This window comes from Ornithorhynchus anatinus, chromosome 1, assembly GCF_004115215.2.
Source record: "Ornithorhynchus anatinus isolate Pmale09 chromosome 1, mOrnAna1.pri.v4, whole genome shotgun sequence".
NCBI lineage: Eukaryota > Metazoa > Chordata > Mammalia > Monotremata > Ornithorhynchidae > Ornithorhynchus > Ornithorhynchus anatinus.
In genome coordinates, this window is record NC_041728.1 from 40714572 (window position 1) to 40734826 (window position 20255).

General features: G+C 54.8%; 1 protein-coding gene across 11 annotated transcripts in view; it reads left to right on the forward strand.

The window, feature by feature from the left end:
* Nucleotides 1-17330, forward strand: part of TMEM63C (transmembrane protein 63C) — a 95235-nt gene extending 77905 nt beyond the window's left edge. For 8 of the 11 annotated variants that reach the window (XM_029074694.2, XM_029074685.2, XM_029074678.2 and 5 more), the window contains 12 exons: nt 1335-1468; nt 3269-3391; nt 3722-3875; nt 4923-5029; nt 5787-5873; nt 6215-6280; nt 9020-9182; nt 9791-9896; nt 10241-10408; nt 12130-12245; nt 12994-13080; nt 13887-17330. In XM_029074694.2, the coding sequence (XP_028930527.1) occupies nt 1335-1468; nt 3269-3391; nt 3722-3875; nt 4923-5029; nt 5787-5873; nt 6215-6280; nt 9020-9182; nt 9791-9896; nt 10241-10408; nt 12130-12245; nt 12994-13080; nt 13887-14129 (1554 nt within the window). In that variant the 3' untranslated portion in view covers nt 14130-17330. The remainder of the gene's footprint in view (nt 1-1334; nt 1469-3268; nt 3392-3721; nt 3876-4922; nt 5030-5786; nt 5874-6214; nt 6281-9019; nt 9183-9790; nt 9897-10240; nt 10409-12129; nt 12246-12993; nt 13081-13886) is intronic. The other 3 variants (XM_029074750.2, XM_029074756.2, XM_029074764.2) reach the window with 3 other exon arrangements.
* Nucleotides 17331-20255: the final 2925 nt, after the last annotated feature.

The following is a 20255-nucleotide window of genomic DNA, read 5'->3' on the forward strand; positions in this document are numbered from 1 at the left end:
CACTCTTCTAAGTCCTGGAGTAGATACAAGTGGGGTAATCAAGTTATCCCACATGGGGCTCACAGTCTTAATCCCCATTTTTTACAGATGAGGTAACTGAGGCCCAGAGAAGTTAAGCGGCTTGCCCAAGGTCCCACAGCAGACAAGTGGTGGAGCCGGGATTAGAACCCATGTCCTCTGACTTCCAAGCCCGTGCTCTTGCCATTAAGCCACACTGCTTCTCCATCTCCTCAGTTCATTGATCCAATTGTATTTATTGAGCACTTACTGTGTGCAGAGCACTGTACTGAGCACTTGGAAAGCACACTTCGCCAACAGATAGAGACAATCCCTACCCAACAGCGGGCTCAGTTCCTTCCCTCCCCCTCTAATTCTGACTGCATCTGTACCAGCACATAGCACAATGCTTGGCAAATAATCAGTGCTGTACAAATATTTAATAAACAGTGATAATGTCGCTTATTAGAGAAAGCTAATGGATCAGCAGCCGTCTTTTGGAGCAACTCCCCAACCAGTTCGGGAAGGGCCTAGCGTGGCTTAGTGGTAAGAGCATGGGATCGGGAGTCAGAGGTCGTGGGTTCTAATCCCGGCTCCTCAACTTGTCAGCTGTGTGACTTTGGGCAAGTCACTTGACTTCTCTGTGCCTCAGTTTCCTCATCTGTAAAATGGGGATCAAGACGGTGAGCCCCATGTGGGACAACCTGATTACCTTATGTCTACCCCAGAGCTTCGAACAGTGTTTGACACATATGATGGTATTTGTTAAGCACTTCCTTATTATACCTAGACTCCGGCATGTCTCAGCAGACCCAGTGATGGACAGCAAGCACGGGCGCCATCTGTCCGAATCCTACAACCACGGGCCTGGAAGGGAACTCGGGAGGCCGGCTAGTCCATCCCCCTGCCATGTCTCGATCTCCCAGGTCTAGGCCATGCTCTGCTCCCAGAAGGCCCTGACACTATTCATACCAGGAGTGTCCCATTCAAATCATGTCTCCTCTTCTCTTTTTTTTTCCTGAAAATTCTGTTGGAAAGGAGACTCTGCAGCCTCCAGTGGAGCCCTGCTTCTGTCCCAGAGACCTTCAGGGCCTCAACTGTAAAATGGTGGACATAGTCACCCTCTCCTGGGTGACAGCTGTGGCTATGGAGGTCTTTAAAGAGAGAGGCCTCCTCAGGACCCAGAGTCATTTCATCGTATTTATTTAGTGCTTACTATGTGCAGAGCACTGCTCTAAGCGCTAGGTCGGTGGCCAGACATCTTCCTTCTGTCCTTGGGCCCCCCCTCACTTCTTTCCTGGCTGTCTCACACTGTCCCTCTTCTTCCCATCCTGCAGGTGGATGCCGAGCAGTACTACAGCGAGCTGGAAGAGAAGCTGACCGACGAATTCAATGCCGAACGCAACCGCATTGAGCTCAAGCGGCTGACTACGGCCTTTGTCACCTTCCAGGATGAGAGGATGACGTCAGTGTGAGTGCTGTGGGCCTTTGCGCCCACCCCCTGCCCCTCTACAGCTGCTTCTGCTCCTGTTCAGGCCCTGCTTCCTGCCCCTTCTAAGGATGGGATGTTCCCACAGTGCTCCTGTCTCCTTCCCTCCCTTCCTCCCCTCCGCTTTCTGTTTTCTTTCCTTTGCCCCTTTGATGGGAGAGAACATGTCTGATTGTTTTAACTTTCTATTCTCCAATCAATCAATGGTATTTTTGAGTGCTTACTATGCTTTTGGATGCTTACTATGTGCAGAGAGCTTGGGACTGCAATATGACAGATTTAGCAGATATATTCCCTACCAATAATGAGCTTACAGTGGTTAGCATGGTTTTGGCACCCAGCAGGGTTTCAGTAAATGGTGTCAGACCTAATGATGCCAGTGCCTTGCTTTCTCTGCTTCCCCTCCTTTCTTTCTCCTCCTTGTCAATCAATCAGTGATATTTATGAGGCACTTACTCTGTGCAGAGCACTGTGCTAAAAGTTTGGGAGACTACAATAGAAGAAGTACACATGATCCCTGCCTTCAAGAAATTAGTCTAACTGGGGAGGCAGCTGAGTCTAAAGGTATGTCCATAAATGCTTGTGGGGGTTCTGGAGGGCAGTGAGCACCCAGATGCTTAGGTGATGTGGTTGGAAGATGGAGAGATTGGTCAGGAAGCCTCCCCATCTTTTTTTGTCCTCCTCTTCTCCCTCCTCTGTTCCTCTGCACTCCTTCCCCACCTTCCTTTATGATCTTTCCCCCTTCCCTTCCCTTCCCTCTTCTTGCTCTCTCGCTGTGCTTGGCACATAGTACTTGACAAAATAATAGTAATAATAATTGTGGTATTTGTTAAGCACTTACTATGTGCCAGGCACTTTGCTAAGCCTTGGGGTAGATACAAGATAATTGGGCTGGACACAGTCCATGTCCCACATAGGGCTTACAGTCTTAATCCCCATTTTACAGACAAGGTAACTGAGGCACAGAGAAGTTAATTGACTTGCCCAAGGTTATGCAGTAGACTCGTGGCAGAGCAGGGATGAGAAATTAGGTCCTCTGACTCCCAGGCCCGGGCGGTTTCCACTAGGCCACGCTGCTTCTCAGGAAAGCTGCTGTGAGCAGGATACCACAGTTACTGACTGCTTTCCTCCCTACCCTTGGTGGGCACTGTGAGGTCGCCATCCTGCAGGACCCTCCCCGACTCTCTCCGTTTCTGGCCTGAGCTCACTTCCGGTCATTATTATCTTGGTTCTTTTGTTCTTAACGGCTCCCTCTCACTGTTGGATTTGAGTTTTTTTCCGTCGCTTGGTCGCTCTTGGTCCCAAGGGCCAGAGCTCAGTAGGATCCCCTCACTTTCCTCCCATCAGGTGCAAGTGGAGGGGGGGGGGTTGGTCCCCTGCTCTAGCACCGCCTTCCTCCAAACATCTCCAAGCCTGACCACTGAGCTCCTCTCCTTCTGGGTCCCGGACCAGGGGTCCCAGCCTTTGTGTTGTCACCTGCTGGGGAGCAGGTAGCCCCGATCCACTTAGCCCCAATCCACCCTTAATTCTCCTGGAGGTGTTGTCACTGTCACCAGCGGGTCTCAGTTTGCAAGGGAAAGATCTACACTTTATGAACATTTTTCTTGGCCTTCAGCCTGATTTCTTTCAGGTCCATTGGCAGTAAGGGAATAGGAATTTTCAGCGCTGCTCTTTTTGGGGTTCCCTTCCAGCCTTATGGCTGCCTGGGAATCCTGGAGGCTGGGGCCCCCCTCGCCACAGCCCCCAACACTTCCTCTGTGCTCTCTTCCTCCCTCTCCCCAGCATCCTGAAAGACTACAGCAAAAGCAGGTGCCGCAATTTCCCGCAGCAGTCTTCAGTGACCACTGTGGTCAAATCGTACCGCTGGGGTGTCAGCTACGCTCCGGACCCCAGTGACATCATTTGGTAAACCTCCTCCCCTCAGGGTCAAAGGGGGCTTCGGGGTTGGGGATGGGGCTGTGTGCTTTCCTGTCCAGCCTCCTACCTTTATGCTGGAAGATTGATCACTCTCTGTCTCTCTGTCTCTCTCTCCATCTCTCTCTCTTTTCCTTCTCCCTTTCTTTCTCTATTTTTCTCTCTCTTCCTCTCTGTCTTTCTCTGTTTCTCTTTCTTTCTCTCCCTCTCTCTCTCTGTCGCTGTCTCTCGCTGTCGTTCTCTCTCTCTGTCTCTTTGTTTTCCCCTTGGGGCTCCGACATCCCCTGTCCTTTAGCTTCTCTGTGTCCTCTCCCCACCCAGGGAGAACCTGTCTGTGAGCAGTGCTGTCTGGTGGGCCCGCTTTGTCCTGCTCAACATCAGCCTCTTCCTGCTCCTCTTCTTCCTCACCACACCGGCCATCATCGTCAACACCATGGACATGTTCAATGTCACTCGCCCTGTCGAGCAGCTCAAGGTGCTCGGGGCTGAGGGGAGGGAAGGGGAAATCTGAGGGAGTGGGTTGGGCCCAGTCCCCCATCCCCACCCCCCAGCATTTACTGGAGCCGGCCTAGGAAATGATGCCATGGCGGAACGGGCATTTGCTCAGGCTTCTTGTTCGCACCCTAGGGGGTGCCCCCTTGATTGTCAACATCCTGAGGGACAGGTGATCTCACCTGGAGCAAAATGGAGGAGAAAAAATATCTTGATTTTTAGAGTTGTTTTCACGGAGCTCTATATTTTGACTCTGTATAGTGGTAATAACTGTAGTAAGTACTTACTTTGTGCCAAGCCCTGGGGTAGATCAAGTGCTTAATACAGTGCTCTGCACGAGTAAGTGCTCAATAAATATGATGGAATGAATAAGCTGATTGGACATAGTCCTTGTTCCACACAGGGCTCACGGTCTAAGGGGGAGGGAAAACAGGTAATCAATCCCCATTTTACAGAGGAAGTACTGAAACTCAGAGAAATTAGGTGACTTGCCTAAGCTCACATTTTAAGCAAGTGGTGGAAGCAAGGTCAGAACCCAGGCTTCTTCTGACTCCTGGTCCCGTGCTGTTTCCACTAGACCACACTGCTTCTCATTTGCTTTTACTCCCAAATCTCTGTGATCGGTTATCTTCCACTTTGTAGATGGGGAAACTAAGTCCTAGAGGAGGTAAGGGAGTTGCCCGAGATCACCCGGTGACAGAGCTGGACTCTGGATCCCGGGTCCTCAGACTCCGCCTCACATACGCCAAGCTCCATTGTCAATACCAGCGGGTCGTCTGATTACTCACAGGGGCCCTTGTGGGAGCCTCATCCATTGTAAGAACGGGGCAGGGCTGGTGGGGGGAGGAGAGGAAAGGGGGAAAGGGGCACACGTCCCCTAGATGTGAGGATTTGCCAGGGCTGCAGGGCCCATTACCTGGGAAGCAAGCCCCAGTGCTCTTGAGCCCCAGAAAGGCCCAGGGAAGGTGTTCTGGCCAGGAGCTGGGTGCCTGACTCTTCCTTGTTCTTTCTCCCCGTCTTCTCCCTGCAGAATCCCATTATCACCCAGTTCTTCCCCACACTCCTGCTCTGGGCTTTCTCCGTATTCCTGCCTTTCATTGTCTACTATTCTGCCTTCTTCGAGTCCCACTGGACCAGGTCAGTCCTTCCCACCTTCTCTCTGCTCTTCCCCGGGGCCCCCGGGGAACCCCGCCCCCTGGACATTTCCGGGAAGGACCAGGGATTTCGGCTGTGGCTATGGAGTGGGATTTCCAGGGGGTGACTAAGGATTGGATTCCCCTAGGACAAGGGAAGGGGGGGCTGGGGGAAGGGAGAGCCTGGATCAGGAAGCTACGGCCCCATCCCCTCCTCCAATCTCCACTCTCCAGTTTCCCACCACCACCCTTTGTGTCTGCCCTGCTGCATTCTAGGATATTGGTGGCCCTCTAGCCCCCTGCTATTGCACGTGCCATCATTTGGGAAGCTCGAGACACCGTGGCCTGCTCCAGCCACGCCTTCAGAGGCAGCTGGAGGGAGGAATAGGAATCTTAGGAACAGTAGTAAGATGCCCTGTGTTAGTGGCCCCTGGATGGCTGGGAAGGGATAAGGGTGAGAAGGGGAATGAGAATTTGGAGATTTGAAAATCTCGCCAATAGATATCAAAACCATACACCAGCCCTCCTTCCCCCACACTGGCAGAAACATACTTTTAGTAGTGGCCCTGATTGTGCAGGCATGAGGATATCTACAAGTCTGTTGTAAAAACACAGGGCAACCCGGGAACCAGGCCCAGAGGTCAGTTAGACTCCCTCGATCTATCGTTCCGGGTTGTGCATCTCTCTTCTCGGTGTCGTCTTCTGCCCCACGTGGGTCTCCCCAGATCCCCCGCTCCTATTTCTCATTTTTTTCCTACCAGATCATATCAAAATCGGGTCACGATGCACAAGTGTTACTTCTTCCAGGTGTTTATGGTAATCATCCTGCCCTCTCTGGGGCTAACCAGGTACCATGCTCCCACAGTGGACTCACGCCTTTAGCCCCCAGCCTCATGGTGACAGGCCCACCCTCCCAATCTTTGCCCTTTGGGGGTCTGCCAATCACTTGACAGCCTCTGATCAACAAATCCTCCCTGGGCTTATGGGTGTCTTCCCATTTTTCCTCCCTTTTACTGGGGGAGGCATTTGCTCCCTGGGTTGGGGTTTGGGTTGTGCCAAGCGACCCCACACTAACCCCGGTCAGTCTGGGATGGAGAGACCAAAAATAAATCTGTGTTTGAGGGAGTGGGCTGGGAGAGACCAGTGACCTCGATCTTTGATGATGAAATGGCCTTATTTTTCCTTGTAGTTTGGATGTTTTTTTCCGATGGCTGTTTGATATCAATTTTTTGAAGGAGGCAAGGATCAAGTTCCAGTGAGTAGGAGAGTGATTTACTTTTGGGTGTGTGAGCGTCCATGTTTGTGTGTATGCGTGTGTACACATATGTATTTGCAGTTTTATGATTGTGCAGCTGGCTTGCACCCGTGTAGGCCCTCAGAACCATGGAGGTGGACCTATATGATACTTAGTTTATAAGTGTCCTGGGCCTGGGGTTTGTACGTAAAGCAGTATGGGGCATCGGGGACGCCTAGAACCAAAGATGGGACCCAGGAGACCCTCCCTGCCCACCCCAGTCACTCTAGTCGTGGCACCAGAGGCCGCGGAGTAACAATTTGGGAAGCCTCAGCAATTGGGATCGTAAAGTTTATCCTGGAGAAGCCCCCTCCTTCTAGGGCCAGTCAGTTCCGCCCGCTGGGTACGGAATACCATAGTGACGTACAAGTGAAGGACAGGAAGTGGTCCCTGTCCTCGAGGAGCTAGCAATTAAAATGAGGAGACGGGACACACACCCACACCTCCACAAATTGGAAAAACAAAAACAAAGCACCTAAGTGACCAGCACATCGAGGCCTTAATAAAGAGACTCTTTGATCCCTCTGCGGCAAAGTGAGGTGTGCACCTGTGGAAACAAGTGACCAGGAAGGATGGGTAAAATTGGGAAATCTGGCCGTCGGGAGCGGAGCGGTGGCAATGTGATGGGGCAGACCATAAAAGTCCTAGGCAATTTTCTTAGGCTCAGCTGCTCTGAGTGTCAACTCCTCCATTAGAATTTAAACTCCTCAAGGACCATTTGTTCCTTGAGTTGTATTTATTGAGCACTTACTGTGTGCAGAGGACTGTACTAAGCACTTGGAAGAGTACATATAACAGACAAGAAATGTCCACAACAAACTTAGAGTTTAGAGGGATGAGCTTACAATCTAGAGTCTACTACTTTGTGTTTAATAATAATGTTGGTATTTGTTAAGCACTTACTATGTGCAGAGCACTGTTCCAAGCGCTGGGGGAGACACGGGGGAATCAGGTTGTCCCACATGGGGCTCACAGTCTTAAGAGTCTAGTACAGTCCTCTTGCACACAGGAGATGCTCAGTCAATACTGGGGATGATACGGGGGGACAAAAACGTTTTGATGGTTCTCTGTCCATATCATCATCAGTGGTATCTATTGAGTGCCTCCCGAGCTCCAAGTGCTATTAATATCTGTCTTCCCCTCTAGACTGTACGGTCATTATGGGCAGGGAATGTGTCTACCAACAGAGAAAGAACACAGGCCTGGATGAATCAATGGTATTTTTTGAGCATTCACTAGGTGCAGAGCACTTTACTAAGCACTCGGGAGAGTACAGTATAACAGAATTAGCAGACATGTTCCGAGCTTATACAACAGAATTAGCAGACAAGTTCCATGCTCATAACGAGCTAATAGTCTAGTTTACTCCCCAGGAATCAGAAGACCTGCTTCTTAATCCTGGCTCTGCCACTTGTCTGTTGTGTGACCTTGGGCAAGTCACTTTACTTCTCTGCACCTCAGCTCATCGGTAAAATGGGGATTAAGATGGTGAGCCCTTTGTGTCCAACCCAATGATCTCGTATATACCCCAGAGCTTAGTACAGGGCCTGGCACACAGTAAGCACCTAACAAATACCATAAAAATCCTCTATGGCAGGGTATCCTTCCAAGCACTTAGTACAGTGCTCAGTAGATGCCACTGATTGATACTTAGAGATTGAGCGAATACCCTAGAAGCAAGATTAGAAAGTCACTGCTTTCCAGGAGTTTATAAATATTCCCCACTGTGTATGGTTAAATAGAAAACTAGTTGAAGCTCAGAGGGGGAAAATTAAATAATAATGTTGGTATTTGTTAAGCGCTTACTATGTGCCGAGCACTGTTCTAAGCGCTGGAGTAGACACAGGGGAATCAGGTTGTCCCACGTGGGGCTCACAGTCTTAATCCCCATTTTACAGATGAGGGAACTGAGGCACAGAGAAGTTAAGTGACTTGCCCAAAGTCACACAGCTGGCAAGTGGCAGAGCCGGGGTTCGAACCCTTGACTTCTGACTCCAAAGCCTGTGCTCTTTCCAGTGAGCCACGCTGCTTCTGGATTAAAGGATGTGGGGAGGGAGATAGGAGAAAATGGGAAGCCCAGTTTAGCAACTGGGGTGGGGGAAAGTGATTCCAGAAACCAGAAGTGGTGAAGAGGTAAGAGAGGGACTTGAGTCTCAGAGGAGGGGAGGTCAGATGGGCCTCTCCAAGAACCACGCAACCAGAGACCCACAGCCTCAACAAGGGACAGAGAGGGAAACTGAGATGGCCAGGATTCACCATCAGGATGGATGGAGTATCTGAGAGGTAAAAAGGAAAAAAAAAGAAATTACTGAAGCAGAGACTTGGGAGCGTCAGTCCAAGTTGAGAGTTGGTGGTGGGAAGATGGGAGAGAAGGTCGGTAGCAGGGAGGGGATTTTGAGTCCTAAAACGGTGAAGGTTTCACTTAGATGGACCCTAGTGATAAGCGGTCCTGGGGGTGGTTGGAGTCACTGATCTAAAGGGTTGATCCTGGATTGGAGAAGAGATTTGGCCCTGGGAGTCAACAATCAGGCAATATTGGGGTCCTCCCAGGTTGTTCCTGGAGAACTGGAATTAAGGGCATGTACGGGTTTGTGTGTGACTCTTTTCCCTCTTTCTTCTCCCCCACTACTTCTATCCTCCACTCGGCCTTGCTGCCCCCTCACCTCCTGACACGTTCCCTTGGCCGGTCGGCGCCTCCAGATGCGTGTTCCTCCCCGACAACGGCGCCTTCTTCGTCAACTATGTCATCACGGCCAGCCTGACGGGAACTGCCATGGAGCTGCTGCGCATCCCGGCCCTCCTGGTTTACGCCGCCCGCCTCTGCCTGGCCAACTCTGAGCCCGAGAGGCTCCACATCAGGCGGGTGAGGGACCCCAGCTGCCCCTTCCTCCCCTCCCGGCCCATCCTCCTAGCCGCCCTCTCGACCAAAGGGAAGAGGTTGTTACCCTCACGTTCCCCGTTCCACAGCCGCAGCTCACCAGGGGTGTCCGGGGAGGGACGTGGGGCCGGAGTTGGCCACCTGGGGACTCAGAGAGAGAGAGAGAAAGGAGGGTGGGGGGCATGCACAGAGTCCAGAAATGGTAGTGCCTCCGTTTATTGAGCACTTCCTGGGTAATAGTCGCTTCCTGGGGGACCCCCTGAAGTGAAGACGTGAGCTTTGCCATCAAGGAATCAATGATTTGAATGGGAAAGGCAAGCGGGCCTGCCCTGAGAAGTGCACAGTAGTTATGATACTCAATGATTTATTTTTTTGGATAATGAGCACACTGGGACAAGTCAATAACCCATCAGATACCCTAGTGCTGAAGCGGTGGCTTGTTGGGAGTGATCAGGGATGGCCTCCTGCCAGAAGGAAAGCTCAAGCCCTGGCGGTCTTGTAGGGGGTGGGGAGGAAAGGTGCTGGGGAGGGGCCTGGAGTTTGAGGGGGTGGTCATGGGCTCATGATTATGGTTTTCATCCATCATGCCCCAGAGCCAAGCCTACGAGTTCCAATTCGGGCTGCAGTACGCCTGGACCTCCTGCATCTTCTCCGTGGTGATGACCTACAGCATCATCTGCCCCATCATCGTTCCTTTCGGTGAGTCCCCTCCGAGGCCCACACCTACCCGGGACTGACGCCCCCACCCCGGTCCCCGGCAGCAGCTCGGAGCCATTTATTTCCCCAAGGGTGGGGAAAAGTGGTGACAGGGTGGTCCGGCGGGGAATGGGAGCCAGTGGAAACCACCGGCTTGGCTCTCTGACCCCATGATACCGGTAGTCTCAAAAGCACCAGAATCTGAATTAATCCCCCTCCCCTTCTGACGGGCCCCCACTCCCCCGGGGCCATCTCTGACAGGCGGGGGGCTCCCTGCCGCCTCTGACCCCTGCCATTTGTTGCCCCTCTTCTATTCCCTCTCGACCTCTCGCCGCACCCCTCCCCAGGGCTGCTGTACATGCTGCTGAAGCATCTGGTGGACCGTTACAACATCTACTACGTCTTCATCCCCACAAAGCTCAGCCCACACATCCACAGAGCCGCGATCAGCCAGGTGATCGTAGCCCCCATCCTCTGCATGTTCTGGCTGCTCTTCTTCTCCGTCGTCCGCCTAGGTAGGGCCCAAACCAGGCTTCGACTGCCACCTCGCCCCATCCCAAGCTCTTCAGCTGCCCTCTCTGAAAACCCCTGAGGCTTCAAGTCCCTGGGGTTGCTAGGAAGAGGAGGAGAGGAGGGGTCACTCTCCCTACAGGGGAGGACAGGAGGAAGCATTAGAGTATTTGGAGTAATAATAATTACAGTACTTGTTAAGCTCTTACTATGTGCCACGTGCTGTTCTAAATACCGGCATAGATACAAGTTAATCGGGTTGGACGCAGTCCCTGTCCCACTTGGGGCTCACATTCCTAATCCCCGTTTCACAGATGAGGTAACAGGCCCAGAGAAGTTAAGTGACTTCCCCCAGGTCACCCAGCAAACTTGTGGTGGAGACGGGAAGAGGGTTCCAGTGTCTGCCCGTCGGGTCCGCAGTGGCATTAGGCAGCAGTCAGTACACTGGGGCGAGGTTTGAGCACCAGACAATTTCAGAGGGCAGTGGGAGGTCAGAATGCAGGCCTGGGAGGCAGGCAGAGTCCTGGGTTCTAGTCACACCAGCCTGCTGTGTGACCTTGGGCCAGTCCCCAATCCTGTCTGGGTCCCTCCCTACCTGGCAGGGAAATGGTGAGGCTAAAATGAGATAAAGGGTGTGAAAGCACTCTGCGTATTCCACCACAGAGCATGTTTCCATGATTGTTTGACTAGAATGCTGATGGGGAACTAGGGAATAATTTTCCAACTTCCCTGCACCCCCTTGGGTGGTGTGATGTGGGAAGTTGTCTGGACATGGCGATAGAACTATGGTCTTAGTTTTCCTTAACATGGGGTTCTTCAAGAACATGGCCTCCACGTTAATAACAATCACTCTTCTATGTGCCAAACACTGTACAGAACGCTAGGGCAGATAGCGCATGTGCAGATCGGATACAGCATGGCTTAGTGGAAAGAGCCCAGGCTTGGGAGCCAGAGGTCGTGGGTTCCCATCCCGGTTCCGCTACGTGTCAGCTGTGTGACTTTGGGCAAATCACTTAACTTCTCTATGCTTCAGTTACCTCATCTGTAAAATGGGGATTAAAACGGTGAGCCCCACGTGGCACAACTTGATCATCTTGTATCCCCCCCAGGGCTTAGAACAGTGCTTTGCACATAGTAAGCTTTAGCAAATGCCATTATTATTATTATTATTAAAATGGGGATTAAGACTGTGAGCCCCATCTGGGGCAACCTGAATACTTTGTATCTACCCCAGTGCTTAAAACAGTGCTTGGCCCAAAGTAAGCACTTAACAAATACCATTATTATTATTGTAATATAGACCCTGTCACACTGGGACTCCCGATCAGAAGGACCCAAGTTCTAATCCCTGCTCCACCACTTGTCTGCTATGTGACCTCAGTTACCTCATCTGTAAAATGGGGATTAAGACTGTGAGCCTTTTGTGGGACATGGACTGGGTTCAACCTGAGTAACTTTTTTCTACCCCAGCACTCAGTACAGGTCCTGGCACATAGTACATGCTTAACAAATGCCATTTAAAAAGAAACAAATTAGGAAGTAGGCCCATGTTCTTTCCACTGTGCCACATTCTCATTATAGGAGAACTGGATGTTGTTATCATTGCTATTATTATTATTATTGTGGTTGTGATTATTCTCGGCCCGGTGAAGGGACCCTTGGTGTTGGAGTGGGAAACGGTTTTAGGTGAGGCCTGCGCTCCACGGGATCCTTGTCTCCTCTGCAGGTACTGTCCGCCCTGTTACCCTCTTCACCTTTGTGGTCCTCCTCTCCTGTATCATCATCTCCTTCTTTGGGCTCTTCCTGAAGCAGCTTCAACCCAGAAAGCCCTCTAGCTACCAGGTGAGCCCAGCCGCCCCTTTTCCCACCTCCCCCACCTTGTTCTGCCTCCATGGCCCCTTCTGTGCCTTTACCGTCTTTGGGGTCCCTTCCAGAAAACCCCCCTGACTGACGATCTCTCTCTTTACCCTACCGCTAGATAGCCAAAATGCCAAGGGGAGAGATTTTTCCTCTGGACTCACTTTGCTTTTGCACTTTTAGTGCTGGAGCAATCAGTGCATGGTGGGCTGGGACTCTGGTTGTGAGGCGTGGAGAAAGGGTCAAGAGGATGGATGTTGGTGTGTCTTCGTGGTTCCCTCAGACCCTTTTTGTTAACCACCTGCCCACACGGAGCTGGCTGCCTGCCCGTTCCCCTAGGTTTCTCGGGGATGAGCTGGCTGATTCCGTACCCCGAGCCAGGGACAGGGATGCTTGTGAGCCCCTCTCTGCCTTCCTGAGGAGGTGCTCTGGGGCATAGAGCCCCAGGAAGGGCTCTGAGGGCAGTGGGGATGAAGATGGAAGGGAGAAAAGAGGCAGGGGCCAAAGGGACCACCCACGGGTGAGAGCAGGCAGAGGCCTGGCAGGCTGGCAGGGAGGATGCCTGTTCCCCTCCCCCTCGGGATGGCCGTTGCTGACTCACAGGCCAGATCTCAGGTCACGGCCCAGGGAACCCCCACGGGCAGCTAAAGGCCAGGAACGTGGGGACCCTGGGGACCGAGGGAGGGAGCGGGCCGTTGCCGTGGGACCGAAAGAGCCCTTCGCGGGTTACCAGCCCCTTCCCCTGCAGCTGTCGGAGCAGTCTGAGGGGGTCTTCAACGACACGGAGAGAAGCAGCGTCTCCTCCACCCCCAATTCCAACGTGAGTAGCACCACTGGTCCCCGCCCGAGGTTTCCTCTTGCCTGCTGCGGGGTCCGGGACGGAGGAGAAGTCAGGGGAGGGACATGATCTCCAGAGTCTTCTCTCTGGCCTCCCCACTCTCTTCTCACCAGAGGACCTTCCTTTGTCCAGAGGACCCTGAGCCTTAGGGCTGTTGGGCAGGAGATGGGGTGGGTTTCAAGGGCTGAGCAGAGCTTAGGTCCTGAGGATGAAGGGTGGGGGACAGGGCTTAGTCTTGGGCCTTGGAGAAGCAGCATGGCTTAATGGAAAGAGCCCGGGCTTGGGAGTCAGAGGACAAGGGTTCTAATCCCGCCTCTGCCACTTGTCTGCTGTGTGACCTTAGGCAAGCCACTTAACATCTCTTTGCCTCAGTGACCTCATCTGTAAAATGGGGATTAAGACCGTGAGCCCCATGTGAGACAACCCGATTACCTTATATCTACCCTGGTGCTTAAAACAGTGCTTGGCACAGAATAAGCACTTAACAAATACCGTAATTATTATCATTAACTTCTCTATACCTCAGTTACCTCATCTGTAAAATGAGGGTTGAGACCGTGAGCCCCACGTAGGACAAGGGACTGTGTCCACCCCGATTTGCTTGTATCCCCCGCAAGCGCTGACTGCAGTGCCTGGCCCGTAGTAAGCGCTTAACGAACACCATAATTATTATTATTGTTATCACCAAGCTGTCGGGGTGGGGGAGCAGTGTGCCGTAGGAGTGCGATTGGTGAGGTTAGCCCTGAATCTGAGTCCCTCCTACCCTTCTTCCTCCCCGCCGCTATCAGCAGGTGTTTGTGGCCACAGTGCTGCAGGAGCCAGAGATGAGCCTGACGCCCGCCACCTCCCCTGCTCATCAGTCCTACGGTACCATGGGCAGCCAGCTGGAAGCCCTGGAAGGTGGGGAGGAGAAGGAGGAGGAGGAGGAGGAGGAGGAGAACGGCCTTCAGAGCCTCGAGACGGAGCTGGAGGGAGCCCAGAAAGATTTCCAGGAGGGGGCCGAGCGGGAGAGCCAGGCCCGTTACCACTAGCCAGGACCCAGCCTCTCCTGCTGCCTGGCCCTGCCAGGCAGAACGTGAGCAGGACAGGAAGGGTGCAGGAGAGAGGGAGAAAGGGGGAGAGAGAGATTCTGCCTTCTTCCTACCCGCCTCATCCTCCCAAGCCTCCATCTTGAATCGTGCTGCTGTTTCTGGGCACTGGCAGGAGGGGAGGGTCCGGCCCTGCTGGCTGACGGGAGACCGGAGGAGCCTGGACGGGGATCCTGATGGCCCTCGGCCCAAGGGAGAGGCAGTCAGCAACCGGACAGAAGATCTGGCTTCTCTCCTCCCTGAAGCGGGGCTGGAGAGTACAAGACAGGGAGGGAGAGAGAGAGAGGCCCCCGAGAGAGCCAAGGGAACAACTGCTTCCTGTCCACTGTTCTCAACTCCCAGCAGCCTCTGCAGTCCCTGTGCTGGCTCCCCTACATCCCATCCCACCCCTCCCGACCTGTTTCCCACCCCTGCCCGGGGACCTCTGCCTCCCCGGGCCTGAGGGAGCAGTGGAGCCAGGCCAGCAGGACGAGTGGCTAGGAGAGGCTCCCCTCAGACTCCTGGGAGTAGAAGTCATCCCAGAAGAAGAACCCAGCGGAGCAAGCCGTCTTTGCGCCCCGCGGCAGAGCCGAGAGAGAGCAGAGAGCAGGTGCCGTGAAGGGGATGGGGGACTGTGCCCGCCGCCCAGACTTCCCCGGGGCTGGGAGGTGAGACTGGGGAGTCACCTGTAGTTAGTTCCCTAGAGGTCTTTTCATTAAAGACACAGTAATTCCCTCAACTTCTGCCATCCCGCACCGGCCGGCTCCTCCTGGAAGCCTTCGGGGAAGAACTCAGCCCTCTGGACCCGCCCCCACCTCCCCTCGCGGACTCCCCAGGGACTGGGTCGCTCGTTCTCCTGGGCCTCCTCTGGCCCAGAGATAGGCCAACGGGAAGAGAGGCCGACTGCAGGGAGCGAGCCCAAGGGCCCATCCCTGGACCCTGGAAGAGGCTCCCCTGCCCTCTTGCCCTTTTCAGCCTCAGACTCCTGAGAGCGGGCCAGACTAGGACAGCGGCGAAGGGGGTTCTAGGTCTTGTCCTCACCTTGAAGGCACCTTGTAAGCAGGAGCTGCCCGGCAATGCCTCCTTGAGGGGTCCGTGAGGGAGAAGGAGGTCCTGGTCCCCTAATCATTCTCCTTGCCATCCTCTTCTCCGTCAGGGATGACCTTCTGTGGGTGTGGGCATGAGCCCAGCACCAGGGTGGCTTCTCGCATTTCCTGCATTACCAGATCTCTTGTCTTTCAGCTCTCTGTGCTTTCAGTGCTGGCGGTGTAGGGGAGACAGGAAGGCAACAGTCACCCCTGCAACCTGATGGTTTGGAAGGGAAAAGGAGCCCCTGGGCTTGCTCATGTTGGGGTGAGCCTGTCTGACCCCAGCCCCGATGGGGGGACCCCCTCACTCTCTTCCCTCCCTCCTCTTGAGATTCTCGCTCAGCTGAATGGTGAGCGAGGGAGGCGGGGGAGAGGGGGCAGCGGGACTCAGTTCCACCCTGGGGTGGGGAGAGGTAGCGTCCCAGACCCGGGGAACTCCAGTAATCTGTAGACTTGCTTCCCCGAGCCTGATCTGGGCCACGGGGGCCTCAGCCCTCTGGGGCTTTTCAGCCCAGCTCCCCAGCACTGTGCAGTGTTGGAAGCTCTCGGGGGACAGGCTGGGTTCGTGCCCCAGAGGACCGGGCCGAGGGCTCCGCAGGGAAAGTCCCATGTCCGTCCGCTCTTCTCCCCTGCCACAGAGCATTCCTCTGGGAGCTTGACACCGGGGGGGAACCTGGGAAAGGACCTCAGCTTCTGCTTTGCATTCCTTCCCTCAGCCAGGCCCTGCCTCCCAGCTGGCAAGCACTATGGCACCGCTAGAACCGGCCCCCCGGGATCAACCTCTCCATGTCCGTTGGGACTCTGGAGCCCGGCAGGGGTCTCCCCATTGCTGCCGACCCAGTGCCGGGCAACCTGGCTGCTGAGGAGGAGCCGGGCTGCCCCTGGGTCAATGCCCCTGGCTATGCTAGGCTCCCAGGCAGGGTTGGCAACCGTTGCCCCCCCTCTCCCTCCTCCTCCCCCAACGGTCAATGGCTTGGGGTAGGGAGAAGTGGGTCGATGGCCTCTCGGGCCCCCAACGGTCAAAATGGAGCCCAGCCCGGAGCGAGGTGAGCCTTCCTTTCTAAGCCAAAGCAGCCGGGGAATCGTGGGCTGGACGCTTTCCAGAGTCCTGGGCTTATGGACCTGGACCGGTCGCCTCAGAAGCATCTTAGACAAGGTGCACCGTGGCCTGGCAGAGAGGGGCCAGCCGGGCCCACGGCCGTTTCTGAGGCCTCTGCCGTTCCATAGACTCACTCGGTGCTCCTTGTCCCTGAACTATCCTATTCCCCGCTCCCCATGACTCACCCCGTCGGGGTTCGAGTTGCTGGTTGAGGGTTGAGTTAATCTCCCGTTGAGCTCCTAACTTTCTGAACTGCAGGCCCTAACTGGCGGCCCGGGCTCACTTAGACTCCTTCCAGCATCACCCAGTAGGCTAACGGGGTCAGGTCCAGCTCCGAGGAGAAGGAAAAGCAGTGGGCTCCCAGGCTTCTGGATTCTGACACATTCTTCTTTCCCCCCAACCGCCTTTCCCTCGGTCTTCCAACTCCTCACTGCACGTGTGCACCCTTAACCCCTCCTCTCCCACCTGCTTCTTCCTCTGCATCCATGCCCCATCTTTCCCCCCGACCCCCGCCTTCATCCGGTCACAGCCCCTCCTCTGCCAGGGTAAATCTGTCCATTTAGTTCAGGTCCTGGTTGACCCCACCCTCCGACACCTGTTTGCTCCTTTCCCTCCAATCAGCACTTAGGCAAGTCTGAGTACAGTTGGCCATTTCTACTTCTTCGGGGACTGGGGGCGGGGGTGTCGTGGGGAATGCCGATGATGTCTGGACCCTGCTTGGACTGACTGTCCCCGTGGAACCCTCCCAGGACTCTTGCTCTCCTGCCATACCTGACGCAGGCCCCACCGCCCCCTCCCGCCTCTCTCTGCCGTGTCTCTGGAAGCAAAGTGCCTGTTTAGCATCCTCGTGTCCGCTGGGGGCTCTGGGGTGGCGTCCGACTCCCCCTTAGGCGCCGCCACTGTCGGAATGTGCCAGAGTTCCGTTCCTTCTTGTTATTTATCGCTATGACCGTGCCTTGAATAAACCAACTGCGCCCAGCCCCTCCTCTGGCTGTGTGTGTGGGCCGGGAGAGGGCGGGGAGCGGGCCCAGATTCTGTCGCACCCGGGGGAAGCTAGGACTGCCTTCTCCTCGCCTGCCTCACCTGGGCGGAGCGACTTCCCCGACCCCGGGATTGCCCCCTCCAAAGCCGCGGGCCGGATGCCGCCCGTCGGAGCCAGCTGTGTCCCCATTCAGCACACCCACCTGCCGAAGAGCACTGGGGCCCGGGACGAGCTCCATTTCCCAGAGGCCTCCAGCCTCCCGTTCCCACGAAGGAGGTAAGTGGCAGACGCTACTGGCCGCGGTGTGCTATGTCAAAGGAACGTGTCTTCCAGTTCCTCCCCTCCGCGGAGGCTAGGAGAAGAGGCCGGCGTATTGCCCTCCAGGGCTGATGCTGGCCCGTGGCCCAATTTTTCTCTGCTCTTCTCCTTGCCCAGTTGCTGCGGCGACAATCCCTCCGAGACCCTCTTCCCCTTTCTTTCTGCACAAGTGCCCGAGGTCTGGAGGGGGATGCCCTAGTCTCATTCTTTCCTGCTACTGCTGTAAGCCCCAGGTTGGAGGTGAGACATGAAAAATGTTCTTCTTCTGCCTCCGGGCAACAGCGTCCCAGCTGGGAGGAGATGGGGAAGAATGTAAGATGGAGGCAGAACGCAAGCCACCGCTGTGGAAGGTGCGGTCAGTCAATCGATCGATGATATTTATTGAGCGCTTACTGTGTCTAGACCACACTTAGGGGAGTACAATACAGCAGAGTTGGTAGAAGTGTTCCCTGCCTAAGAGGAACTTACAGTCTATCCCATCCATCCCCCAATCACTGGGAAGAATTGCACATAAATAACATCCAGTCAGAGGAGATTCTGTCCTATTTCTTAAATGATCCCGTGAAGCAGATTCTTCCATCTCTATGGGGATTATTTCAAAGCCACCAGAGGAGAAAAATGAAATACTGAATTTGAGGCTTGGTCTCCAAGGCCCAGTCCCAAGTCCAGGGCCAGCATCCCGAAGGTGGGGTGTTTGGAGTTGGGCTGGAGCACAGCTTCCCAACTTACCTCCCTCCCCCCATCCATCAGCCACCACCCAGGCCCGGGGAGCAGGAACTGATCTGTGCCCGCCCTGGAAGGAAGGGGCCACTGTGGTCTGAGGAGAAACTGCCGTCACCTCCCTTGCTGACCTCTCCTCGGGATCATCTTGGGCTCCTGGGGAACAGACTTTGAAAACCCGAGAGTGGCAGATGCGAGATAGGGAGGCCTGGCTAGGGCAGCGTGAACTGGGGGCTGCCAAGGTTCAGTGGACGTAAATCATTTGGGCCCGCCCCAGGCCCTCTCCATCCAACACGTGTGTCCCCGTGGGGTGCCTCTTGTCTGACGTCTGAGAGGTTGCCCGGCCCGGCCGAGCTGTCTGACCCCGTCACGGCACTGTGCTCAGCTTGAAGGTACGAGTCCCTCCTCCCGCTTGCTTGTAAATTCTGTGCTGCGGCCTCTGACCTTGTGTTGACGGGCTGCCTGGAAACGGCCCCATTTTCCCCAACAGTCCGAGAGGCCCGTGGGGAACATGAAACCCTGCAGCGCCCAAGGTGGACCATTGGCTGGTCCTCTCTCCTCCTCTCCCACCCTCCCCCTGGCGGTCTTCCCTTCATCCCTGAGGGGAAGTTTGGGAACCTCAGGAACAAAGGCCCAGGTGGGAGGCTGTCAGCTGGGAGCGCCAAGCAGCTTTGCCTGTCATTGTGTCGGTGTCTCCAGAACCCATCGGGAACCCGGGGCGCTGGACACCTGGAGTCCGAGCGCTCGCAGCTGGGAGTGGGAGCCAGGCTCACGTCTGCTAGGGAAGCAGCAGGCAGGTAAGGTACCTCACGTGGCTTGTGGGATAGAGGCCAAACGGACCCTTCTCTTTTCCCTCCTTTCGCACGGGGCTGGAGTGGGTGGTCTCTTGGGGAAAAAGGGGGACAGAGAGCTGAGGCCAAGGGTGGGCTTGGTACTGGTTTGAGGTGCAAGTCCCTCCAACCCTGCCCTGGAAAAGAGAACGACCCGCAGGGGTGGAGGAGGGGGGCAGATGGGGAGGAGGAAGAGGGTGGAGGTGGGGGATAATGCCATCTGCCTCAAGTGGGCCCAGGGCCAGTGCCAATGGGAGGGTGCAGGGCTGGCTCAGAGAGGTCACATTTCACCCTTTCCTTCCACCTCACCCTGAGATGTTTCCATCCATTCTTGGGGAAGCTTTGGGATGTCACTGGTGGGCCGATGGAGGCCCACGGCCTACTCTCCTGCCCCTGTCTACCTGCCCAGCTGTTGGATCTCAAAAGGCAGTTGTCTGCCCCAGCTCAAGGCCTCTGGGAGGAGGTGCCTGCCTGTTGCCACAGGCACCGGAGCACTCGGTCTCTTCCCGGTCATCCAACGCAGGCAACTCTGTCATGTGGCACCCTGCAGCTCCTCCCCGGGTAGAATGAGAACCCTCCTTTAGCCAACCAGGGAGATGGGACAAGTCATTTGGCCTGCTGGAAAGAGCCCAGGGCTGGGAGACCTGGGTTATAATCTCCGCTCTGGCACTTGCCTGCTGTGTGACCTTAAGCAGCTTTTGCTCTCTGCCTCAGTTTCCTCCTATTTAAAATGGGATTCACTACCCCCATTCCCCCCTCCCGCCACACTTTTTTTTATGGTATTTGCTAAGCGCTTACTATGTGCCAGGCACTATATACTAAGCACCGGGGTGGATACAAACATTGGATTGGACAGTCCAAGTCCTATATGGGGCTCAGTCCTAATCCCCATTTTACAGATGATGTAACCGAGGCACAGAGAAGTTAAGTGACTTGTCCCAGGTCACACAGCGGGAGCTGGGATTAGAATCCAGGTTGTCTGACTCCCTGGCCCGTGCTTTATCCACTAGGCCAGGCTATTTCTCTTCCCTTAGATTGTCAGCCTCCTGTGAG